We start from the raw sequence: 26821 nt of genomic DNA, 5'->3' as shown, positions 1-26821 counted from the left end.
TAAGGTCTTGTCCTGTGACTTCGTAACTCCCTGTTGTACTTGTATGAAAAAACCCATGAATTGATTACATCTGGCAATGTAAAGAAGATGATGTATTGTATAAAATGCACACAGTGGAGTGCCTCAGGGTAGGAGTAGTCTTGTTTTGTAACTGTAAATTATAGTTCTGCTCTCCTCTTGGTGTGAACCCTAAGTTTCAGAGAAGAAAACAGGCGATTCAAGACATGCTTTCTTGCTTGTGAAGCTGAGGATGGATGGAACAAATTACCAGATTCTCTTAAACAAGTGCCAGCAGTGAATACTTTCAGAACACAGTTGCTTATTTGCTTGGAGAATGGGATTTTTGGCAATGTTTTTTAAATTGCAGAGATGAAATTATATGTTGGTATTAGTAACTTTTGAAAGAATTAGCTTTTTACGACTTATTGTGCCTTTGTTTATACTATACTGTTGTATGCCAAGACATTATGTAGTATTTAACAGTTCAATGCATACTTCCTACCTCGTGGGGCCCTTATGACAATAAGATGTGCCACCCCTAGGGATCCATTTGATATGGATGTGCATCTCTGTGGGGATGAAAAGCTGCCAACAACAGGAGGTATTCCATTGGCCATACTGTCCACAGCAGGGCTCAGTTTCTGTGTATTGGGCAGCAAAGCCATTAGTTTAGTTACCAGGAATGACAGCTGAAGGATGCCTCTCTTCCTGGAACTGGGTTTGGTACACATGACTGCAGTACCTGAATATTTATGGGCATATCATTGACTTGTAAGACTATAAAACTGGTGTTAGATGGTGTGAACCAAATATCAAGTTCTGGATGCTATATTAAACAGAAAAGGTCTCAGCACAGCTGAGAATTTGAAAGTATGGAAGATCAGGATTTTGCCCTCATGATTGCCATGATGTTCCTGAAGTGCTTTGTGAAAGACTCAGCACCAAATGAGTGGGACCTTCAGTTTGACCCCCTCTGACAGTTGATGTTCCTGACCTGTCCATAGGTCTGTACAGAGGAATAGTTACATGGAAATAGAAATATCTTCTGTGGCCCAGCATCTCATATGTGCCTGGCAAAACTTTGATCATCCTCTCCTTGCACACAACCATTAAAGCTTGTCCTTAACAAACCCCACATTTCTGCAGCTGATGAGATTCCTCCTGCCTTTCCTGCTGGGAAGCCGAGTTACCACTCCAGTCAGTGTCATTATTCCTGATCAGTACATGCCTGTCTTTGGACCATTTGGAAGCTCATGACTCATCACAAAGACAGCACTGGCTCCTGCTCATCTCCTGGACTTTGGCTGGACTCTCAGACAATGGTGGAAGAAAAAGACATGGTGCTTCAGAGAGGATGTCATACATGCTGGGTGTATCTACCTTTGTCTTCACGAGTTCCGACATCCCCATTTTCCACTGAACTCTTAGATCTCTCATCACATAAAACTTGTCAAGAAAGCTGTCCTGTGTGCTTTCTGTAAGGTCCTGCTTCATTTTTCACATTGTGTGATTTTTTTGCCAGTTATAGTCTGTTAGCTCCCCATGTTCTACATGCACTTTACTCATAATGGGAGCCTAAGCCTGGCAGGAGAAGGATACAGCTGCTGCAGATCTCTGGTTCTGAGCAGTTCATCATGATGGTATTTCTTTAGTGAGTCCATAGGGGGTTGTGCTGCATGCTCCTAAAAATACTGAGAACACATGAGAAGGCACTGAAAGGCACAAAACCTGCTTGGTATTGAACTGAAGAATTGATTGTCCTAGGCAGTGTAATACATTCAGCCCAGTTTCTGACCATATGATCTTCCTGAAGTGAAACCTGAAGAAAATTATCCTGATCCACCTTGGAGAAAAGTATTCAACCTGTTTCATAGAGGAGCCTCAGGAGTGAACTCCTGTATGCACAGCATGGACCTTTGGGGCCAGGCCAGCAGGGAGCTGAATCCTTTAACAGGGTTCACACACTTTGAGGTTGGCTATGGCTTCCTTAGGATTGTAGCAGACTTGTCAGGTTGAATCCAGTGGTGGGTTGATGTGGTGTGGCTTCATTACTCTCCCCCTGAAACAGTCTTTTGAGCTGAGATACCTTCTCACTGTAATGGAGCATTGTTTTTCTTTACATACACGAGATTGCTTAGAGCAGTAAGTGCATCAATCATGATTTGCTTTTTTTTATTGTCTTGTAAATGCTCTAAGCAAAGAATATGAGTGTTATTAGTTATAAAAGCTAGAGTATGAGGAAAATAAATTGGAAATTTTGAGGTGTACAGGAGTGATAGAGTACTGAGAAACTCAACAGAAGAAGAAAATATCCATATTTCTTTGTGGATTTCCAAATGCTCACAAAGTAGGGAAAAATAACATACGCTGTAAAATTTATAGTCAACCACAATTGGCTTCTAAAGTAATTTCTGTATTAATTTTCACAGAGTATAATTTTTGTCTGTTCCCTTCTTGTTAAAATGGAAAGAAATACTAATTTACCATGGGATTATATGGAATGCATCCCAGTCCCCCATGGCAAAGGGAACTTGCTAATCATCATTGATAAAACCCACAGGTGAACACTGTGGTTTAGGCTGTGGTCAGAAAAAGGGTTGTTTTTTGTAGAATCAACTCTAGTTTTTCCATAATAAACTCAGGCATGTATGCACTGTATTTCCAGTTGTCTTTCAAGCAGTTTTTGGGACAGAAACAAGATAAATTCTAGTATGACAAAGACATTATTGTCAATGCCACCACATTCTTCCTCAAAATACATGCGCTGGGCACTAGCCAATCATAATAAATATGCCAAAATAATTGCATTAATAAAAGTTTTTCAGCTTTAACAAAGCAGGTCATCCTTGCTATGAATACTGCCTGAAGTATTTTTAACTTTTTTTCCTCTCGTAGGGAAAAAGATGTAGTATCCCTTTGATGATGAGACTATTTTTTTAATGCTGAAATTGTGATCAAATGTATATTAATGAATGCATCTATCACATCCATGTCAATCCTAAGGAAGCCTTTGACCCAGTATAAAGCAGTCCAGATTACTGGTCGGGATATTTCTGACCACTTGTGCAAATTAACCATTCCTTCATAAGGAATATGAACAAAAACTACCCATAGGTTTATTGTCTTTGTGTTCATTTAGGCTTTAGTGTCATTTGCTTGCCATTTCCATGTATAAATATATGTCTATATATTCATTCATTCATTCCTTAGCCTTTTGCACAAAGATGAAACAGGCTGAGATGGTTTTTAATTCATATGCATCACACATGGAAAGTGTGGCTGCCCCTCATGCATTACTGGCTTCCCAGCAGAGTTTGATCAGGTTTGTATAAATGCAGAAACCAGAAAGATGCTGGTTTCTGAAACAAGAAACAAGACAGGCTTTTTACTAAGGTTGCATTGATAAATAGTTAATAAAACAATAAATAATTAATAGAGTCTTTAATAAATGGTAAATCACTTGGCTGTCTTTATTTCTATCTTTATTCCATCAAGGCAGTAGGTTGCTTAGCACCAGCTGTAGCATCAAGTTTGTAATAACCTTAGAACATCTATTCTTCACTTATTATTTTTTTTCTGAATGCGACTTTAGCCTGCTGTGTCTCCAAAAATTGGAGGAGGTTTAAAGCAATAGATTTAGCTAAGGTTTAAAAGTACTGAGAGGGCCATTTGACAGAGACTATCACAGATAAGGTCTCTGTAGCAGCAGTGGCCTCAGATTGAATGAATTTATTGCTAGTGATGTGTGTGGGGCTGGTCCTCCTCCTACTCCACTGGGTGCCCTCTAATGATGTGGGAAAGTGTTGGTCCTGAGACTGCCTTTGTGGCTGCAGAAGGAAAAAAGTGGGATTGTTGCACCTTTTTTCTGCTTTTTTGTGGAGGTATCCACAAGAGGAGCAGTGAGGGTACGACTTGGCCAAACCAGTTGTGATCTATCAAAACTTTAGAACAAGAAAATGGGCTAGGTAGGGTCTTAGAAATCTCATCATCTGCTACACATCCCTCTCCCAGTGTAGGAATCAATTCTGCCTAAGCCATGCCTGACTGATGTGTGCTTATCTGTTCTTAGGCATGTTCTTCCACAGATGGAGCCCGTGTAGCCTTCTGAGCAATCTGTTTCAGCTCTGCAGTATCCTTACCATTAAAGAGCTTTTTCTTATATCTAACTGGAATTTTTTTGGCTGCAGTTGCAGTACATACCCTCCATAAACTGGAGAACAGATTATTCTCTCCTTTAGGAACAGCTCTTTTAGTAATAAAAGGCAGTTCTCATGTCTCCCCTCAATTCTCCCATGGGAAGTAGCATGAGCCCTGTATCTTGAGAGACCTCAAATTAGATCAGGCAAAGCAGTTCAGAGTGTACTAGGAAGGGAAGCTGCCTCAGTAGGAATGCAGAGTACACAATCCTGCTTCCTTTTTTCCATAATGATCTCTAAGAGCCTGGCTCAGTGCTTTTATCTGTACTTTAAAACATGGTACACTTTCTTTTGCACAAGAAGGAAATTATGGGAAAATTAAATACAGAGACAGGAAATGAATCTTGAAGGTTGCTATTAATTTTAGGGACTGGTTTTGTAAAGCTATTTACCATTTACCCCATATCCCCTGTACTCAATTCTCTCTCTCTCTCTCTCTGACATCTTCCTTAGAAACTTGCAAGTTTAAATCCTTCCCCAGTCCTCTCCTTCCCTTTAAATCATTATTTGGCCTTGTACCTCTGCATCCCTTAGAAGGTTTGCTTGGGGTATTTGTGTTTTGTTTGATTCATTAGATCGTGTCTGCATGTGTCCTTCTTAGTTACTTACCTGAGGGCATTTATAGCCAAGAAAGCCAGACCTAGCTGAAGAGACAAGCATGTCTAGTTCTAATAAATAAAACACATGGAGTCAATTAAAACAATGTTTAAATAATTTTCAGAAAGGAGGAAGCTTGATGTTACTACATCAGAAGACCACAGTGACTTTTAAGCCAAGAAACAGTGCAGGTTTACTTTCTCATTTAATCTCCAGGTCTATAAAAAAATCTATGCTTCTATAGCAGTCATCTACCCACTCCAACAGTTAACATGATTTTGGAATTATTTTGAGTCCAAACCATGTGAAAATAAATCCTAACTCAATTTTGTGGGATTACTTTGTTTCCATTAAATTCCTCTTTAAAGTGTTTCATATGCTTGCTTTTATTATTTTTACTTCCAGGAATTTCTAAATACTTCCGAATTTGGATTGATTAAAGTGTATAACTTTTCCTGGAAAAAAAACATTAATTTAATTCCCTATTTTCCCAGGTATTTACAAACTAAGGAGGTTATAGACACATCTTAATGGAGCCATACACATCACACACTCTCTGTGTGGCTCTTTATAGTCTTAACATATTAGAAAAAAGATATATCAGATTTCACAAGCTAAACAAAATAGAGCTTAGCAAGTACGTCAAGATAAGTGACCTCTAGAAGAAATTGGGGTGCAAGAAGGAATGGTGAAGTGTGGCTTATTAAACAAATGACATCTTTTCTTCTGATACTCCAGAGGAACTTATCTGTGCTTAAGTAATGAGTAGGAGTGAGCTGAGCAGTCACATCCCTGCAGGGTGTGGGGTTGGGATTTTGACCCTTCACTGACAACAGTGCAGTGCAATTTTTGCATGTCCTTCTGCAGGTCAGCTCTGTGTGCCTGGAACATGCAGCTGTGTGGTAGTTGGTGTAGGGGTTGCTGCCCAGACATTTTGAAGTGGCATTTTTCAGATGAGTAAGCTCAAAACTTTCTCTAGCACCATTCAAGGTTCTTTGGTCGACAGCTCTCTGGTACCTGTCTGTAGGTAGATGTTGGTATGCTTCTTTAGCTAATTGTATTCTTTCTCACTCCTTCCACACACAGTGTTGGTTTATATGCTGAGCTTTAAATGTTTGTGCTGTTATGCGTGTGTGATCTTATCTGGAATTTTCTGTCCAATAATTTTCATTGCAGTGAGAATTGAAGTGAAATACTTCAATGTAGCTAGACTGTACCTTTGTAAGAGATTTTGGTGCTCAGGAGGTCACTCTGTAAACACAGAGATTGGATAGTCCTAACCTCAGTGAAGGTAGGATTTCTTACCTTGTAATTTAATTTCCTCAAATTATAACAGACTCTTTTTCCCACTGTTTTATGTTCACGTGTGCCCCAATAGAGAGATGACTAGGTTTGCTTACACTTCAGCTTGCCAAGTAGGTGGGCAGTGGTTACTACATGTGTTTTGACAGGCAATATTCTGAAATGTTTGCTGGCATCACCTCCCTGTGAATCCCAGGCTCTCTGTACAGCATTTCTTGTGTGGGCAGGAAGAGACTGAGGTCAAGCCTGTAATTGCAGTTCTAGAATATTCTTCATTTCTGCCTTCAGTCAGAATGCCTGGCTCTCTTTCAGTTATGTGATACAGACTCTCTTTCATCATTTTGCTATGAAGATATTTGCCACAAAACAACCTCTATGGCATAGGCTTTGGCCAAGACACACAGGATTTGGATTGTATTATCCCACAGAAAAGTTCATGGGATGCTGACATTTTTTTCTGCCTTCCCCTGTGCAGAGGTCAGACAATCAATGCCTTTTAATAGTGCTCTTTCTGTCATGGCACTGTGCTGCCACAGCCTCACACACCAGGAGGGATGAGCCATTCAATAATTGCTCCTTTCCTCCACATTGACACCATTTGGGCTTTGTCTAGTGAAAATAGGCCCTGGACTCCACAGCAGAAACCCAGTTCTTTCAGGAGTGCATCCTGGCCCATCTGCCCAAGGAAGTTTATATGTCTGCCTGTCCCACTGACTGAGGATCATGGTACATAGTTTTCCTTTCTCTCTCCTAACCTCCTGTGTCATGAATAATTTGGGAGGGACAACTTAGTTCTGAAACTTGATGGCTCTGTCTTCAGTGAACTATAATTAGTATTAGCTGTAGCAGCCCAGGGCATGTGTTTAGCCAAAATGCACCCACCACACTGTCCTTTTGACTACACCTATATTTCGTTAATCAATTGGATTATGTTATGTTTTTATTTGTGGAGCATTGAGTGGTTGTTGTGTTACCTACAGAAACTGACCTGTTTATGCATTTCCTTGTGTCTAGCTCTGGGTTTGACCAGTGTGTAATAGCAGCTGGGAAATGTAGTTTACTGCAGTCAGGCCATTACACATAAGGTTTCTGAGATCAGATGCTCTTCTGCTCTTTGCCTCCCTTGTCTCAAGAAAAAATTCTTTCTGAGCTTTTTAGGCTCAAAAAAAACCCCAAAAGCAACCAAGACAAAGATACAGCAGAATGCCAGAGACAACTATTACTGCCTTTCTGAATATTTATTAAATTAAAAACAAAAATAAGCGAGAAAGAAGCAATGTCTCCCATAAAACACACTCATTAGAAGGGCATTTACAAGCTCTCCCTAAACTAGCACTTGTGCAGTTGCTTGGTTTCAGTGGTTTCCCCCTGTTCCAATGAGCACAAACCCAGTGTGCTCCTGTCAGGCTTGCTGGGGCAGCAGTGGGAAGGAGCAGGTGTGTGCTGCTCCTCTGCTGGTGTTCCATAGCCATGGGCACCCAGGTTGTTTATTTAAAGATAATTGAGACATGAGTGTTCAAATGATGAATAAACACTCTGATACATAAAAATGGATGGTTTTTGCTTAAGTGGTCTGGTAGGCAAGTTTCACTGGAGATTTGGATTTCCTGGTTAAGTACAGACTTCCTGAGTAACTCTGTTTGAGTCACCTGATTTCTCAGTGACTGATTTCTCAGTGCCTCATTGTAAAGTGGAATCAGTAGTGCTCTGAGGCTGTTACATTGCTTATCACAGTAAGAGCCTATGGCCAGTGCTACAAGAGGATGCTGTAGTGCTGCCCCAGCTCTCTGCTACACCAGGCACTCATGCTGCAAGCCCATTCCAGATTTTTCTAGACCTGCCTCGTTTATTTTGCCACTCTGAAGTCTTGAATGGGGCTGCATCTTACCACCATGCACTGCCATTGGTTGCACCCAGTGCTGTACAGGAGGGGCCCCTTCCTGCTGGGGCTTTGCAGGTAAAACCCTGCTCTATTCATAGAGCTTGGTGGGCTGATCATGGAGGTAAAGCCAGTTGTCCTCTGATGAAGACATGGATGATCACAATTTTCAAGAGGAAAACCTGTCCTCACTTGCATTTTGAGGAAGTCCTGCCTGTGGAGTTGTTAAGGTGCTCATCTGCAACCTAAGGGTGTGAGGTGGTGGGGCCAATTCCTTGAGCAATTGAATCTCCAGGTAGATGGAGATGTGACCATTTTGAGCAGATGTGGAGCAGATGTGACCATTTTGAGCTCTCTTTCTTCTTTATGTATATGAATTTGTTTTCTAAACTTTTTCTTTCTTCCCTAGGAGATGACCCATTCTTGGCCTCCTCCTCTTACTGCTATTCACACTCCTGGCAAGGCTGAGCAGACCAAGTTTTCTATCCCAAGCAAGGTACAAGCAGGCTATTACTAGTGACCTGATTAGCACTCTGTTCTGTTGAGTACTCTTTGCTGGAGAGTTTATTTTTCTCATTGGTCCCATATAAAAAAAAAAAAATCTGATACTATTTTTAGTTGGAAATTCCCAATCAGGCTGTGCTATTAGTAGAACTGCTTATTTAAAGCTGCAGAAGACCCAGTGGAAACAAAGTAAATTTTTTATCTCTGTTGTTATAGGAGTCTTCTTACATCAAGTAAAATATATTTTGTTTCAGTTTTTGTTTTCAATTTAGCTATTAAAATAAAGGTATTCTCATGAGAAACATACATTTTAAAAGTATGATAAAAGAGGTGTAACTTATGAAAACAATTTATCCCTTTGACATTCAAATTTAAAGTGCCATGTTTACTCTTAGGGCATTATTTACTTCACAAGGGACTGACTGACAGCACAATATAATATTAGGAACTAGTAATGCCCTAAGAGGAAATGCAGTGAGGGCTTTAATGACTTTACCATCCTACAGAACTAACACTTCCAGCAAAGTAGTGTCTGGCTGTAGGATGTAGGATGAAGTTGTAAATAACACCTTAATTTCAACTTATCAAACTTGGCTTGGAAGGAAAGCTGATGACAATCACTGTGGACTACAGAGCCTAGAGAAAAACCAAGCCAGAAGACACTGTGACATTAAGGAAACAGCTTAGTTACTGTGAGCCAACAAGAATCCTGGCATTAGCATACATTGTGTTGCAAGCCAGATTCTTTGCTGGTTTTAAATTGTTGTACTTCTGTTGATTTCATTGGATTTGGACCAGTTTCCATCAGGTGAAGATCTATTTCCCACATCTTTATCAAATCCTGTGTGCCACAGTCCAAATAGAAACAGTGACTACCAATAAAAGATCACTGTATTTCCAGGCAGTGAGATCAAACAAAACAAAGGCAATGGCACTGAATGTAAAGCATAGCTGCATTCATGCTGTGCTCTAAATTGTATGTCCTGGATGGCTCCTACACACATCCATGGCCAAGCCTGGGAAAGGCTTGGGCTGCTGTGGGTGTAAATCTGTGCAGTGTCTCCATAAAGAGGGGGATGTAGATTTACAGCAGCTGAGGACATGCTCTGCCTGAGCTCTGAAGGGTCCCTCAGAGGTGCTCTGTCTCCACAGTTAATGCTTTTTTAAACTGATGTCACTGGTGCTGCCTTAATCCCACGATCCCTTCCCTGTGCCATTTCCTTCCCTGTTTGTATAACGCCAGTGCCCTTAATCTAGCAAGCCAAGATATATCTTACCTTCTTCATCTTATTTAACTAATGCTGACATTTTGTGTGTTCTTCTTCGTAGGACTCCCAACATCTGACCTCAGGATACAATGTACAAAGTAGGTCTTTATCATCCTAGTCCTAACAATCAGGGTTGGTTTTTTTGGGTTTGTTTTTTTCGTCTGCTTAACATCATTAAAACAAAGGCTAAAAATTTAATTTCTGTGGTGCTAAAGCAGATCAGTTCCATTTTTTATTACATGTTATGCATTGTGGCATGTTGTGAAACTAAGTATAATTAGATGGGCTGACAGCTTTGGGTGCATTTTAATTCTACAGTAATCTTTTGACATTTCAAAATGTGTTTCTTTGTTTGCAGAGTGGAGTGATCCAGCAGGGAAAGTTGCAACTAAGTCAGTACCACAAAAGTCGTAAGTATTATTATTTCAAGCTTTAAATCTCATTTTAAATCTATCATAAAGAATGAGCTTATTTCTCCAAAGGTAACTAAAACCTGCCTCTGCTCATAATCTTGTCCTGGTGTTCAGGTGTTCTCTGTAGTCCTTAAAAATTAGCCATAAACCAGTTTTATGTTTCCAGTGCTTATTACCGTTTCTTCTTTTTAAGCATTAGCTAACAGAGATATGTGTGAAAGATGAGTTTATTAAGCAGAAATAATGCTGATTTTAGTTCCACAGCTTGCCAAAATTAAATCACTTTTATGCTTCTCTCATCAGATACTAAGCCTCTTACAATAGAAAATGCAACCCAATGAGCAGATGATGCAGGAATTTTTACATTCATACAGTGAGAGAGAGTAAAACACATCATACGGAATGATTCTGCTAGCTGGTGTTGAAAAGCTGGTCTTGAGTTTCATACACTTTGAAACAGCTGAAAATCACAGATGATCTATAAATATGACAGTTAAAAATTGTGAAAGAGCTAATTCTTCATTGTGTTAAGCCATTTTTCTTTGGTGCCTCTCTGGGGTAAGGCTGCAGTAGTGTAGCAGTGAATGGAGATTGAATTGTTTTTTTCTTTTATTCCAGTTTCTCCAATTTCCAAACAGGAGCTAAATAGCAACTTTGAACAGTAGGCTATTGTTTTATATTTATGAAAATGTATGGGTCTGATTTCAGTTCAGAGCTGCTGGGATTTTTAGTGTTAAATGTTCTAAAGTACTGAATGCAGAACTGCACTAGCTTAACTGACAGTTGTGTAAATACAATATGTTCATTTAAAATTACTTCAGAATTATTCTAGTGGTTGCCCCTAATCTACTAAAGACATCATTTAAAAAATCCCTTTAGGGGAAGAAAAATTGATGTAGAGATACCTATACAAGTTTTAAAAATTAATTTAAATAAACTGATTCTTAGTGCAAGTTTGTATATACAAAAGGGCTTGTTAGAGTCCAGTGATGTGTCTGTGACTGTGTCAGACATGCAGGACTATAGCAGATGTGGGTGCTGAAGCTATTGATGTACTCAGAAGGCTCTGAAGGTCCAGTTCTTCACTCATAGACTCAAGTCATGGAAGTACTCATCCAAATATGGTTGGTTGAGTAAGCCCTTACAAAATTGTGGCTGAGCAAATGATCAAATTTTAAAATTAAATAGTTTTTTTTTTAGATTAAACAAGAATTGGATGGGAATGCTACTGATATTTATATTAATTTGCTTGAATACCATTTATTTATTAAACTTAGTAACAAAGTAATTGTTGCACTTTGGTTGGTTTCCAGTAATGACTTGGTTTTCTATGAAGACTCTAGCCACTGTACCCACAGTTCTTGGTAACAAAATTGGTGCATTCATGTTTCAGAACATCAAAGTGATCCAAATCTAACATCAAGCACATTTCATTAAAAAAAAAAAAAAGGAAAAAATATTATTACATCTTCAAATTATTTTTCTCTAAAAGCAAATGTATTTGGAAATCGCTGTGAAAAATATTGTAGTGAGTGTACCATAAGAGACAATATTTCAATAGTTTGTAACCAACAGTAATAGACTTGTCAATCATGGTTTATAGTTATAAGCTAAATTTCAAAAGAACAGTGCTTCAGAGCTCAGTGGTATATAGTGCATTTAATGGGACCAGAGCTCTCTATAGGAAGCCTGATATAAAACCCAAAGACACTGAGTACATTTTATGAACCAGTTGTTCTCTGTTCTGCTGCTTGATCTAAAGTTCCAGTACTATCAATCAGATTTCTGCTGCAATGAACTGCCTTCTTACGGTAGGTGATAGATTTTACACATGAGAGATCAGAGCTGCAATAAAGCTTTTATTTTTAGCTTCCAAATGAAGATCAGCTAACCCATTAGAATCACTTTTTCTCTTTTACTGCAGAAAAATTGTTAAGGCAGCTTCTAAGAATTTCCACAGGGCTTTGGGAGGTTAGAAGTCTGTCCACTGTGAGGCTTGGTATTATGAGGCCAATGTGGTTTTTTCAATCTGTGTGTGTGCAGTTGCCACCACCTTCAAGGGGAATTGCAGTACTTGAGCACATAATGAAATTAAAGCAGTAGTGGGACTGAAAGATGTAATGGTATCAAGTAGAGCTGGATAGTGCAGTCCAAACAAGCCCTGATAGGTAGACAGCTCCTGCAGTCATTGTGTATTTAATGACAGAGTGTTTATCAGATTGCAGTTGCCTAAAGTAGGATTTAGTCTATATAACATTGGTAAGTTTTGGGGATATTAGAATGTATAAGTGAAATGGCAGTCCAGCTTATCCCCAGTAACATCTGTTGCTATGCTCTCAGCCACACAGTGTGGCCTTACTGACTTTAAAACTCTATCCCCACCATATTTTGTCAATAGGATCTGTCATCCATATTCCAGTTTGATCAAATCTGGCTGAATTTTACTCTGTTCATCTGTGTGCTTTGCTAGAATCATTTAAACCTGGATATGTTTCTAGCTGTTACCAACTTCTATAGTTCATGTACAATTTTAATGGAACTTAAATTATCTTTTCCATTTACATTGGTCCTAGCGACAGTCCTGTAGATTCCAGTGGCTTAGTTGGAGAGCCAAAGCAGTTGGTAATGAAGTGCTTGCATTCACCATATCACTGAGTTATACCATGACTAGTTGAGGGGAGAATGCAGAACAGAGATACTTTACCTTCATGATGCTGCATCCTGCTCCAGCAGCCAAACTGTCTGTAAATCACTACAGAGTTCATGTGTAGGGACACTGGCATCATAGAAGATCAGACCAGAGGAATGTATGATTTTTGCAAGATAACCTTTCAGGTGCACACTTTCACAGCAAAAATGAAGGTGACATACTGCAAGGTGGATTAGTTTACCAATGTGCTGCTACTGTAGGGGAATGCAAGATGCATGGCTTCTTGTCCAAGTAAAGCTTTCTGAAATACAAATTTAATCCTTTTTATAGTGTTTCAATGTACTTTTTTGCATCCACATGCTGAATAAACTCAGTCCCCAGTGCAGCGGGTAAAATAGAAGATATAGTAGTTAGGATTGTGTCTAAATTTTGCACCTCTGTTATACATGAGAGCATGTACTTATTAATTAACCTCAGATCCTAAGTTACACTCAAAAAAAAAAAAAAAATCTTGAAAATGAAATTTTGAACAGTGATGTGCATATATGTGTACTGTGGTGAATTTTCACAGCTGAAATCAGGCTATGTAAAACTGCAGCACATGGTTTACCTTCTTGTGATTTCAAATTCACTGTTAATCTCTGCTGGGCATTGTGCAGCCAGTTTTCAGCCAGTCTGCTGTGATTTGTTTCTTGTGAAACATAGTAAGCAGGAACAGATAAGGTGCAACCAATTGCACTGCAAAGGATTTTCTGTCAGCTGCCATGAATTTGAGGGCATGGACTCAGCTCATGACTTGGGTTTCTGTTATATAATTGCCATTGCAAATATGTCATCCTCAGACATCCAGTCCTTTTGTTCTGTTTTGGTTGTTAGCATTTGGCCTTTGTCCAGTTGGAAACAACCCAGAACCTTTTTAATCAAGCACTTCCTGTGTTTCAAAATCATACTGCAGAGTAGACTTGAGTAGTTTCCATAAAAGCCTAGCTAAAAAGAAGAATGTAATCATAATGGTATTCTTCCCCTGTCATAAAATTACTTCCTATACTTACTGTATTAATACAGTATTAAAAGGCTCTTCTCATGGGCTCAGTGAACTACCGGAAACCATTAAAAACTTAGAGCAGCAAATTTTTATGGATCAGACAAAACCAACTTGTTTTATCTTTATGGAGTTTTTGCTATCCATCATACTTAATGATACACAACCTATATGGGGACTAGAAAGCAGCTAAATACAGTGAGCTTAAAGCTAAAGCAAGCAGCTAAAAATCTTTTTGTGATATTGCAGCTAGGATTTTCCTAAGTGTGTTCAGCACTGCTTTCAGTTGGGCCAGGATTTCACTTCAGAGTTTCAAAAAAATTCAAAAATTACCAGTACTTTTCTAATCCCAAATATTATCATAATACTTGATGGAAGCGTGTTTGAAAATGGAAATGTGCTTCTCGACATCCAAATGCTTTTCAAAAGTATCTAATGGCTTTTTGGAAAATCTCCTCTGTGTCAGGGACAGCCACCTGGGAACACAGAAAACAAAATTTGGCAGCATGTACAAGCTATGAATTAAAGGTAATTCTCCATTTGAAATGAATCAGCATGAGGTCCTTATGGAGAGTAATCAGACATCAAGAGGATTTTACACCACGTATTGAATATTGTGACAACAAGTAATGTTGTTATACAGAACTATTCAGAACATTCAAGTCAAGAAACATTGATGAATTCTTAACCTGGAAAGAAATCAGTTAACAACAGCAGCAAAAAAAGGGATTCATTCAGCATTCATGCATAATTTCCCAAAATGTACCAGGAACCAAAAATGTAAAATTCATCTCCAACTGGCATAGGAAGAAAGTTTCTATTTATGTATCAACTCTCTATCAGTATTGCAGTCACAATGCAGCCCAGGTGTAACACAGGAAAAGCTGAAATGTTCGTATTACTAATTACAGTTTTTAGCTGACCATAACAAAGCCTGAGCACACTAGTTGAGCCTGCAGTGGTGTCAGCCAGCTGTTAGTTAGAAATAGGAAGTTCCAAAGATATTCCCTCTGGGTAAACTGGGAAAGTCATGACTACAAGGTCCTCGCACTGCCATGTACAAATTATGATAAGTGAAACAACAGTGGCATGTAATTGGAACTCCATTAATCTTTAGAGAGCTCCAGTGCACTATATTAAAGGGACAAACAGCAGATGAAAATAGAAGGGTCTCTTTTGAGAAATGTCACTCATCTTTCATATTTACTGTTTTGTTTTGCAAGCTAGAAGTTTTCTTTGAATCCTTTCGCCTTGTAAGTTCGTGGGTTTGAAATGATAGTCAAGACTGTTGTTTTATTCCTCACTCCTGGCTTTGCCTTTTGAGCAAAATATGAAGTAATTTGGAATAAAATATACAAGTGTTTCCTATGGACGCAAACTTGCAAAATATTTCAGCTGATGTGAAATATGTGAAAATCCAGTGTCATAATTAAAAGCCTTGTATCTTTGAAGATAAGCCCATTATTCAAAATAATTTCTAAATTAGACTTTTAATTTGTTTTCATTATTCAGCTGGCTTGCATACAGTTTAACCTCCCTGTCAAAATAAAATTATTTCCTAATACATTCTTTTCCATGATCTCTTTCTCCTGACATGTTTATAAATCAGTTTTAAAAATTGTGGCAACGAAACTAAATTAATTCTGTGATATTTTGCTGATCAATTTTTAATAATTTTCTTGCCTATTAGAGACTTACTGCCTTTAAGAATGCCTGAAACAAGCTAACCAACTGTATTCTTGCCAGCATTGCTGATTGCGACTCAAGTGAGCGCTGAACCATTTGAATTTCCTCTGATACTGTATAACCCCCCCATTAAAAATTCAACATTTATTTGCCCTAACTAATGAGTAGCAGTTGAAATACTTGTTCTCAAGCAGGATGCACTCCTGTGTCACTGCTGAGTGCATGCAGTCACTGAACTGCGACCACTGAAATGTCAGCATTAATAGAGAGAGGTAAACGACACAGTAACATGTTTGGATTCCTGATGTATTTCCCTGTCTGCTGCATATCAATTCCCATTTTGGAAAGTGGTTAGACTGCAAATGTGCCACAGGTTTCCCTGTATTTAAAGAGGTTTTTTTCAGGCGGCAACATATGTTGTGCCTTTATGGCTTAAGGCCAGTCTCAAATTGACCTCCCAATTTACATTTCTGTGGGATGGAGTCACTTCCGAACTTCAGCACAACTTCAAACATTCATTTTGAAAAACAAATGTACTCAGTAAATCCAAAAATGTAAATCAGGATAGAGCAGAGGAAGCCACCACACTCAGTCCCTCTCCCACCCATTGGTTTTGTGACCCCCACAGCTGCTGATAAAAGACATACAAATGAACTTCTTGCTTGGCTTTCTGGCTGCCATAATTTGGACGTCACCATGCTCTCTTTGTCTTAACTCTGATCTGTCAGTAAGTTTTTGGTCCAGAGCCAAGCCATTTTTCTCTCTGGCTTTTTTCTTCCTGATGCCCTTTGCTCCAGTCCCTTTCATTCTTCCTGTCATGGCTTACTGGCTTTGTACACTTTAGTAGTCCGAGACAGAGAAAATTGTCACCCAGATTCATCTGCACCACGTGGCAAAATAGTCAGAATCAGAAATGGGTGAAAAGTTTGAGAGAATAATGGATTTTGCCAGGAAGCTTGGTATTCATAATACCAGCATGGGCGGCTTGAAACTCCCAATTTGTGTCCTACATACCCTAGGTAAGACTAAAAGCCATTTTTCCTAATATTCCAAATTAATCCTTTGCATCTTTCCTCTGAATCCCTCTGACAGTTTCAATAATCCACCACATTTTTCTCAGCTTCACAGTCTCTATCCAGAGGAACTTCTATTGCTACTATTATCCTTTGGGCAGAGGGCTCAGCAGGACTCCAAAGCCTATCAATTTTCTGGCCAGAAGGCTTATTTTTTATGAAGTGAAGTTCTCACAACACCCCACGGGGCTGGGCCACACTCACTGCATTATCCTCTGTCTTGGATAGCCCTTGGAGCCACAGATTCAGAATAGTTGTACCTTACAAATACATCCTCCCAAACGACAAAAAAGGAAAATATTCCCTGCTGCTGGGCTAATTACTGCTTTAAATTCCCAGAGGAAGAGCTGCTTCACTCGTGTTTGTGCATCTCAGAAAAATGTGTTTTGGGGCTTTCCTAATGCTGCAAATGCAGCTTTCCAGGAAAATGATGTAGCCCAGGAGGAGTAGGGAGATGTCTATAGCCTTACTTCTGTAGGTACAAACCAATTGTTTAATTAATATCCATGTTGTGGAAACACAGGAGGAAGTGATTTAGCTTTAACAAAATTGTCCCTTTCTGGAAAGTCTTGTTTAGTCAAAAAGCTTCACAAAAAGATGTTTAGAGGTTTGGAAAGAAGGATGTTGACTCATCTACCTCATATTGTCAAGAAAGATGTAAGTGCAGCTGTCAGGCTCATCTGAGTCTGCAGAACTAGTAAATGTCTGCAGTAGTGAGAGGATTGCTTTCACAGCTATTTACCTGTTAGACTCTAATTTTGGGTGTCCCTGCTTACTTAAATGCACACAAGTGTGTTTTAAGGACATAGATGTGCTTTTTTGCAGACTGAGGAATGCGAATCAGTGCTGCCCATATTTGATGTAGCATGAATTTCAATAGTTCCAGACAAATTTGAAAGCCTATACAAATCATACAGCTTCAAGTCTGGCTGCGTGCTAGACTGGAATTTTTTGTTTGGTCAGACCTTTATCTCAGCCTCTTTTTGTGGCTCCTTATGGGGAGATTGAAGAGGAACTGAAACTGGTGACCTGTCTTGACCTTTAGTACTGGATTAAAATTCCAACTTGCTGCCATGGCAACGGGTTTGAAAATTAGATCCTGACAGAAGCAGGGAGAAACTTAAAACTGCAACTGCTGCACTGAACTGAAGAAAGGTTGCTTACAAATGTCAGTGACAGGCTCTTAATTGAAATAATCTGCCTTTCCCTCTACCACCAAAAAAAATAAAAAAAAAAAAAATAAAAAAAAAGAGAGAAATGAAAGGAAAAAAAAAAAAAAAAAAAACTTGATTTGTTTTGGGCAAAAATCTATTGCAATTCAGAGGTCATGCTGCTGAACCCAGCAGACTGTGACATTTGAGGTGGCTGCAAGTGAACCTGCATGATGAGAAGGGAACCAGACATGCACTTGCAAAGGTCTGAACCCCCCAGACCAGACGGGCAGCAGGAGCCAGACAGTGGCCAGTGTTAAATCACAGGTTAACTTTCTATTTTCTTCTCCTTTAACCTGACACCAGGGATCAAAAGAGACATCACAGTGTCTCGTCTGACTCCAAGGATCCATGCAATTATCTGTTCTGTAGATGGAAAGGGATAAACATAAGCTAGATAGTGTTATTTCAGATCAAGTGTGATAAAAGTTACTCATTTTCCAATCTAATCAATGCAACAGTCAGAGGGAGATAATAGTGCAAGTCCTTCACTGCTGAAGGAGGTTGGTTTTTTTCCCCATGGAGAGCAGAATGCAGCTGTAGCCTGAAGGGAGAAGGTGCTCAGGGTCACTTAAAGGATTTCTTCCTCTTTTTCCCTTTGTCTAGGAATCCCCCTCATCCCCAAATCAAATAATCTTGAAGGTCATTTTGCAACAAAATTTCATGTAAACCTGTGGCTTTCCTCACTCTCCCCAGGGTCCTGAGGATGCTCTGAGGACCCTGCTCACCTTCCCAAGGTCACAAAGGACCAGAACAATTCCCATAGCACAGGGAATTGCTGGCTTCTTGACAAAAAAAAAAAAAAACAAAAAAAAAAAAAAAAAAACCAAAAAAAAAAAAAAAAAAAAAAAACAAAAAAAACAAAAAAAACAAACAAAAAAAAAAACCACACCAAAATACATAAAAATGTAGATTTTCCATATCAGAAAAAATGGTGTTTCTTAATGGACAAATGATATTGAATTGGATTAACTGTTCTGTAGAGTTAGATAACTGCTGCAGAATCAGATTAGATTGTAGGTACCATGTAGAGCTAGGTGAAAATTTAACCATTGTGGGTAAAATTTTGGAAGAGATAGTTTTGCCAAAGTTTATCTCCAAATCCCAAGGCCATGTTTGGAGTCTAAGTTTAAATAGAAGGTATGCACAGAAAAATACTGCCTTTGGTTTCCAGTGCCCAAGTACTGGATTAGCTATGTATTGATGTTAGCATAGAATTATAGGATAAGGGGAAACATTGTGGATGTTTAAAAACACAAAATTTTGCTTAATGGGGTTTGTATTGTCCATTGCATGGTTTAGAGAAATGTTTATCACTAATAATGTCCATTATCAAGGCAGATAAGCATTAAGCAGGTGCAGGTTGCATTGAAATAATGCATTATTATCTTTACAAATAATGCAATATTGTCTTAACAAAACCCCCATTTCTGGAGTAGACACTTGATACTCAGTAGAAAGCAAGTGAGTAGATGAGCAGTTTTTAAACAAAGGAAAATGAAAACCACATTCCTCAGGCTCTGAGTTATGTGCTCTAGACAGTTAAAAATACAGGCCATTATTTGAAATTTGAAGTGTCAAATTAATTCCTAGAGTAATTTAGTTACTTCAGAGGTGTTGCTGTCAGAGATGAATTCGGCCCATCCAGCTCTACACTTGCCACTGTTACCATTTCCTGCAAAACACCACTAATTCTGCCTTAATTACTTGTCAGACTGGACTATGGAGCCCTGGAGTATAAGGCAATAAACTTGTGTTTTGCTGGGAGGGCAGGTAAAGAACCATTTAAATAGGTTTTTGAAATAAGCATGAAACCTCTGAAGATGTACTGTTGTAGTGTGGACTGTATATCAAAATATATAAGCATCTGGTTGCAACAATGGCTTTGTAAACACATTACTGAGCAAACTATGAAAAGTAATCCACCAAGGGGCTGTTTCCTTAACTCATAAGCATGAAGTTAAGAGACCAGTGCCATAAACTAGATGTGTGCTGTTAAAAAGTACTTCATTTTATGTGAGATTATTTTGTTTTAAGCCCAAGAGATGATTCCTTTTTTATTTTTAAATACATATATTTTAATACTTGAAAATACTTGTGTTTTAGGGAAAAGTCAGCTGTCTTCATAAAATCTATGAATAATTCACTAATCTGCAAGCATGGGGCAAACCATTCTTGAGGCTTGACTGAATGAAAGTGCCCCCATGCACCTCACATGTGTGCAGCAGCCCTGCCACAGCTCTCCACTGGCTTTTTGGGGGTATTACAGTGTTGTGAGGGATAATGAGAAAAACCTTCAGCACTGTCATTCCTTCCAGCTGCCTGCAGGCATGGCCTGAGGGTGGCCAGAGCTGCCCTCCTGGGGCAGGTAGAGGCTCCTGGCTCTGGAGCTGCTGCTGCCTTGGTGAGCTCCCAGCTGCTCCAGGGCAGCAGGAATTTGGCTGCTTCCCCAGGAGCAGCACAGTGTCTTACAGATGGTTTGGAGGCCACAGTTTCTAACTGATCTTGGCACGTCTGTCAGTCATGTGCATATCACCTGTCTCCACGTCAGAGCCCTGAAGCAGCTCAGAGCAAATAGAAAAGGCACGAGGGAAGCTGTGGCACAGGAACAGTTCTGAGCCCTTGCTGGCATCCTGCCTCATGCCTGGCTGGGGAGCCTTCCCACCACTCTGCAGGCAGGGATGATGTCAAAGAGGAACAGGAGATCAGAACCATGGGATGGTCTGAATTGTGAGTTGATGAGCTTGTCTGCATATACCCATCATGTCTTTCACAGCAAATGGCAGTGCTCCTGGTGACAAGGGGAGTTTGCTCAGAGAGAGTGCAGGTCCCTTTCAGAAGAATTTTGTTCAGGAAATTTCAAAACTTGAGTAAGAATGGGTGTTAAGTGAATTATATACAACCTAGATATGGAATTAATGTGCTGTAGCCAAAACCTGGTAAGAGCTCATGTATTGCCAATTGCCAAAATTTTTTGCAGTTTTGTAACTTGTGCAGCTATGCAAACACTGACCTAAAAATCCAGTACCACCTTCCTTCTCCAAAGGACAGAACTTTCTGTGCTCTTTTGCTTTAGCCAAAGTGTTAACCACTATTCTTATTATTAATTGACTCTTTTCAGTAAAAAAAAACCACACACAAGGACTGATATTGTGTGGATACCTGGTAATATATGGTACACAACTCAGACTGATTAATACCAATGACAGTATTCATTGATTTTATTTGCTTGATCTAAGTCAGTAGAAAAAGTACCTGTTTAGGGGATTAGAGAAAATTTATATAGTTGAAATCTAATGTGTGATTGCATGAGGTGCTGTCCTTAGAAGTAATGGAAGACTGAGGTTTCTCAGAAGAAAGGCAAATATACCAGATTATGAAGATTTTGCAGGACTCATTTATTAATATAGTGATACAGTGTTCTAACATTGTTGTGTTTCTGGAGACTGGAGGCCTTAATGGTCAGCTGCTGTTCTCTAATAAGTTTTTTCAAAGTCTCTTCTTACAGGTAAAATTACTTCACGTGTAGTCTGCAGAACATGTACCACGTGTTGTATTAAAAAAAGAATAAAGCAAACACAATGAATCTGTTAAATCATAATGTCTCCCAAGCGTGAAAAATTTGCAGATTAAAACTCATTGAATACACATTTAAATGATAAATGATAATGGCTTGGAAAGAGTCATTATGATCTATTTCATCAATAATCCACATTTTTTGCCTTGTAACTATACCAAGGATGAATATAATGAATGCTGCCTGATGAAAAAAATATTTTGTTTATGAAAGAGAATTAGAGAAAAGAAATTCTCAGATTAACAAACTTAAATGGTTGTTACTGTTTGCTTACATTGCTTATACATAGCAGATTTTTTTCCCTTATTAATATTAATAATTTACAGCTTCGGAGCTTTTATTCGGGAAAAAATCTCCATGTTTAGACTTAGTATCTGGATACTCAAACTGCAGCTGATTTCATTGGGTTTTGAACAGCATGAGTAAGCAGAATGAAGCAGAGGTCCAGAATTAAGCATTCAGGGTTTTCAACTGCAGATTATTCAGTGCTCGTGAGCACCAAGTCCCACAAAGTTTCTGAGCGGAGTGCAGTAGGATTGTCACAGATTTGTCCCGTGCAGAAATGCGTGCACATTTTCTTTATTCGCTGTGTGCTGGGATTTGCTGTGCCTGCCCATGACAGCCCTCAGGGTACTGCAGCAGCTCCCAAGTGCATTCACTTCAGTCCAGATGGTGCCAATGTGTCTTGGCATTCACAGGCATGCACCTGCAGGAGACTCGGCGGGTTTTGTAAAGAAAATCTTCAAATTGTGCTAAAACAAAATTTCTTGATGAGGAAAAGGGAGGATTGAAGGAAGACACAATTGTGTGGTGCTGCCAGCTCCTGGTTGTAACCTCATGTGCATGTGGCCTCCTACCTGACCAGGCTGGGACTTCAGTGGCAAGCACCTTTAGGGCTGAACTGTTTATAAAAAAACAGCAGAACTCGGTTTGGTGTCAGGGATGACAGATTGTTTCTTTGCGATGTATTCCGACTGAAATTGGAATTAAAGTTGAAATTTTTGAAATCAAGTTGGTATTTTCATGTGCAATACCCAAAACCTGAATCTGCTACAGGTATAAACTATAGCAGTCTTACTGTGTTGCTGGATAAACTGGATGAATTAACAGTGGAGCAGGATCCCAGTACACTTAGTTTTAAATGTAAACTCAGTGAATTTACCAACTCATTCATCTGCAGGATATGAAGGTCCTTTTCAAGGGCCATAATTATCAAGTGTTTCTGGGCATTTTCTGTTTTCTGGTAACATACTATTGCAGATTAGCACCCTGGAGCTATTTAACAATGACTGTTGGAATATCATCTGCAAAAGAAAAGAGCAAGATTGAGTCCTAGGCCTATATAGACCTCTTAAAAACATCCATGATTTAGGTAGTTCTCATTTTAAAAAATTGCCTATTTTGCTCTTTGATGTTACATAACATACAACTCCTGCTCTATCTCTTAGACATTTTCACCATTCAATTGCCTACAGTCTCAGGCAGTGGGTATCTGTATAAATGCAGCATTAATAGTGTCCTGCACTGGCACAATGTTTTGAATTATGGAGGTGGAGGGCTTTTTAACTTTGACCCTATGCTTTATGTAAATACTCCAGTAGAACATAAGTTTGCAGAGAATTCTTGTATTCCTTCTCCTTCTGAAAGCCATATGCCACATTATCCCTGAAGCTGGTGCTGGTGCTGTTGGCTGGGGTGATATCCCAAAGTGCCCACGAGGATGAGAGCCGTGGGAGGAGCTGTGGTGTCCCTGTGATCACAGCTTCCCAGGGCACAGTTGGTGTGTCCCCATGGCCACAGTGGCATGGAGCAGGGCAGAGTGCTGGGGTAAGATCCATCTGGCCAAGAAGGAGGATCCTGGGTGTGGTGGGCTTCTTCCTCCTTCTTCTTCAAGTCATCCATGTTGAAGTTGCACCCTAGGAACCACAGATTGGATGGGGAAAGAACTGGACATTGTAAAGAGGTTGCATGGCATTGGAGGAAATTTGTAAATATTGTATACGTAGTTTAGAGTATAAAGGCCTTGGCACAGCCCTCCCAGGGGACCTTTTGCAATGGTCAACCTGCAGATCAGACCTGTGTCAGGCTGGCAGAAACATTTTTAAAGATAAGATAAATAAACAGCCCTGAAACAACACAAGGTCGTCTCAAGCTGCTTTCTTGCCGGTGCCTCCGAGAGAACCAGACTTCTAACCACCTGCATGTCCTCTCTGGGGAGGTCTCATGTCTGAAGAGACCCTCAGGGTCAGGACAAGGGAGGAAAGACGAGGGGCTTCAGTCTCGAGTGTTAAAAAAGCAGCTTTATTTTTAGGCCTTTTTCTATAATAAGATTTTCTCAAATGACTGTCTTCTTTTTAAATTTGAAAAGTTCAGTCCTAAGTTCAGGAGTAGGCCTTGGGCACTAGGATGGAAGATCCTTGTAAACATCACAGAGTGATTATTGACAAAGATAACAGTATTTGACCTGCTCTCCTAATTTATAAGAAATTTTCTAAATGTGCTCTTTAAAATCCCTACAAAACACAGCAGATTTTGGGTAATTCCAGAGCATGATCTGAGATCATCGCTTTATTACCTTCTTTCTTTCTATCCACTTTCCCAGGCTGACCAGTCCTTTGACATTTCTTTTCCATTATATTCTAAGCAGAATGTGTGTTTCTCCTTCCTACAGCTTTCCCTTAGCTTTGATCCAGCACATCAGATCTGTTCTGTTGATTCAGGCACTTTCCACTCTTGCTCTAATCCATTTCAGCAATGAGCTTGCCTAGGCTAAAAATAGTAAAATAATTTTTTTCAGCAATTTGATAGCTCTGCCAGTGGGTTCAGTGAAAACAGATTACATGTTTTTCTTGCATTGATGACTGAGAATGCTCTGAAAGTCTGTAAACTTTCCACCTCTCTGACTTTTCCATGTCTCTCCTCCTCCCAGCACCCTCCATGATACAGTTTCTTACTAGAAGATTGATTTGACTCATTTTCCCCCACTGTCAAGCTTGCCACAATCTAGGGATAAAAATTCTGCTTGAATTAGTAAAGAAAAACTGAATATTTAATTTCTGCACAAGAATCTGAGGTTGATAACTTATAACTACTCATCATATAAATTAAGTACAGTTTGTGCTTAAGTGTTTTTTTATTAGGCACTGCTGAGATTGTTGATAGCAGGTAGGTTCTTCAGTGTTTAGGGAAAGTTACTTGCTCTGAAGTGATTGAAAATCAAGTGATACATGTATCTTTAGTAGGAAATCATTCTAAAAATTAGAGAGAGGTGTTTTTCCTTATTTACTGTTTCCACCTTCCTTGGAAATCAAACTATATCACATTAATACCCAATATGCCTATCAAATTACCAAGGCATTTTCTTTAATTTCAGTCTTTTGCTATAATGGTATGTTTGGTGCTTCTTTTAAGGCTTAACCTTATTTAATATTAAGTTTTAGAGTTCTCTCATATGTGAGTTAATAAAAAAATATTGTTCATAAAATATTGTCTAAAATTTTATTTTTGGCCATAAATTGTCACAGAACATTCATCTGAATATTGAGAGGAAGTATTTACTTAGAGAAAACAATTAGGTTCTTTGGGTGTTTTTCTGCCACTTTTCCATTTGTTTCAGGGGGAGAAAAAAAAAGAAATCTCAAGTTAATTACAGAAATTCTCTCTAATTTTGTCCAAGAAGGATGTGTGGTTGGAAGCACAGAGGCATGCAGAGGAACTCCTCTGGGTGGTGGTGGTATTTCAGGTTGAACTTGGCAGCACAAGAGGTTTGAATGTTGCCTGTATAGTCCTCACAAGAATCATCATGAGTCAGATGTTCAAAGAAGAAAATGGGAAAGCAGGAAAGAAAACAGGAAAATCAGCTTAGCTGTGCCCAGCCAGCATCAGCTCTGTTCCTGTTTCTCTTGCTGCTTTCTTTATGAACTTGCCCCAGGTTGGAGGGGGATGGGGAGTGAATGCTTTAAGTCAAAACACCTGCTAATGATGTCACAGTGCTAGAGAGAGATGTTCAAATGGTAGAGATGAGCATGGAACATAGTAGATAAAAAATACACAGATGTTGGGGGAAAATTAATTTGTTGTTAAGGCATGAGATTGGTGCTTAGGAGCAATTTAATTTTCATTCCAGCCTTAGCAGGGACTTCCTGTATGACCTTTAGGAAACTATGTCTCTGTTCTAAGTCTGTAAATGCAAAGTGGTTTTTTCCCATTCATTCCCTGCCTTTTCAGTTTAGAAAGTAGAGTTGCTAAAGCAAGGATTCCTATACACTGTATTTGTACTGTCCTTGCAACAGGACCTGTGTTCTCTTCCAGTGCAGTCAAATGTCTGTGATACTACACAAAGTTGTGCATAGGGAGAGGAAAACTAAAATTGCAGAGAGGAAATGCATGTCACTGGTTAAGAATTTACAGAATTTGATGTGGGATGATAAGAATAAACCTAATGAAAACATTGCCTGTTATAGACTAAGATTTTTGTAATTTCTGTGGACCTCTGTGTTATAAGAGGCTTCTGCAAAAAAAAAAAAAAAAAAATCTGTTAGTTTAATCTCTGTTAAACTCTAATAGGACTTTTTACATAAGCTGGTGTTTAGCATGCATTTGGGATGAGTGCATTACCCACGAGTAGTGAACTCACAAGTGAGTTATGCGGGTAATCCCAAATGAGTGCCAATAAAATTTCTATAACACATAGCATCATTGTGGAATTCATTTATGCCGCATATTTTACAGGGGAAAGAAGCTATTTTGGTCATATATTAGAGAGTTTGTAGTTTTCTTTACTGGGTTGTTTTTCACATCCCTCTGACTCTAAAGCCGAGCCAAGTGAATACCAGCAATCCTAGAAGGAAGGGAAAATTAGAACAAACACATGTTTGAAATCTCTCTGAAAATAAAGCAAGGGCCAGATTCTAATCTCCTTACTCATACTAAACATCACCGTATCCCCTGAATAGCTCCATAGATTTCTTTGGGACCATTTGTCAAGTGAAGTGCTATTTGACATGTGTGGCAATACCCAGAATTGGCTCAATCTAAACTAGCTTTTTCCATTCAAGCCCTCCAAAGCTTGCTGTCTTCAGTGGTTAAAAACACATATTTACTGTTTTTATCACATCAAAAAGAATTCTCATACTGCTTTGAAGGGTTTTTTCAGCCCATTTTTAGAAGAGTTGGAGGATATGGAGCAGAATCCCAGCACTTTTCTGAAGGTGAGACAGAGAAAAGTCCTCCTAAAGGGGTGGCTGGCAGACTAGGCACACTGCTTCCCACCCCATTTGAATGGTCATGTTTGGGCAGCAAAGACTGAGGAATTTGGGTCGTCCCCTCCCACCTGTTGGGATCGGCAGCTTTGCAAACCTCATGCAACTCATACAGCTGATACAACAGATGTAAACCTGTTGTACTGATGTACCCCTTTCCTC

At 39.2% G+C, this 26821-nt stretch overlaps 1 protein-coding gene across 5 annotated transcripts in view; it reads left to right on the top strand.

Moving 5' to 3' along the window:
* Positions 1 to 26821, top strand: part of AFF2 (ALF transcription elongation factor 2) — a 334068-nt gene that overhangs the window by 193186 nt on the left and 114061 nt on the right. For all 5 annotated transcript variants that reach the window (XM_079319011.1, XM_079319010.1, XM_079319012.1 and 2 more), the window contains exons 5-7: positions 8384 to 8470; positions 9808 to 9844; positions 10105 to 10156. In XM_079319011.1, coding sequence (XP_079175137.1) covers positions 8384 to 8470; positions 9808 to 9844; positions 10105 to 10156 — 176 coding nt within the window. The remainder of the gene's footprint in view (positions 1 to 8383; positions 8471 to 9807; positions 9845 to 10104; positions 10157 to 26821) is intronic.

This window comes from Erithacus rubecula (assembly GCF_903797595.1).
Source record: "Erithacus rubecula genome assembly, chromosome: 15".
In the NCBI taxonomy this organism is placed as follows: Eukaryota; Metazoa; Chordata; class Aves; order Passeriformes; family Muscicapidae; genus Erithacus; species Erithacus rubecula.
The sequence above is the reverse complement of the archived record's forward strand: the minus strand, read 5'-3'. Positions and strand labels throughout refer to the sequence as shown.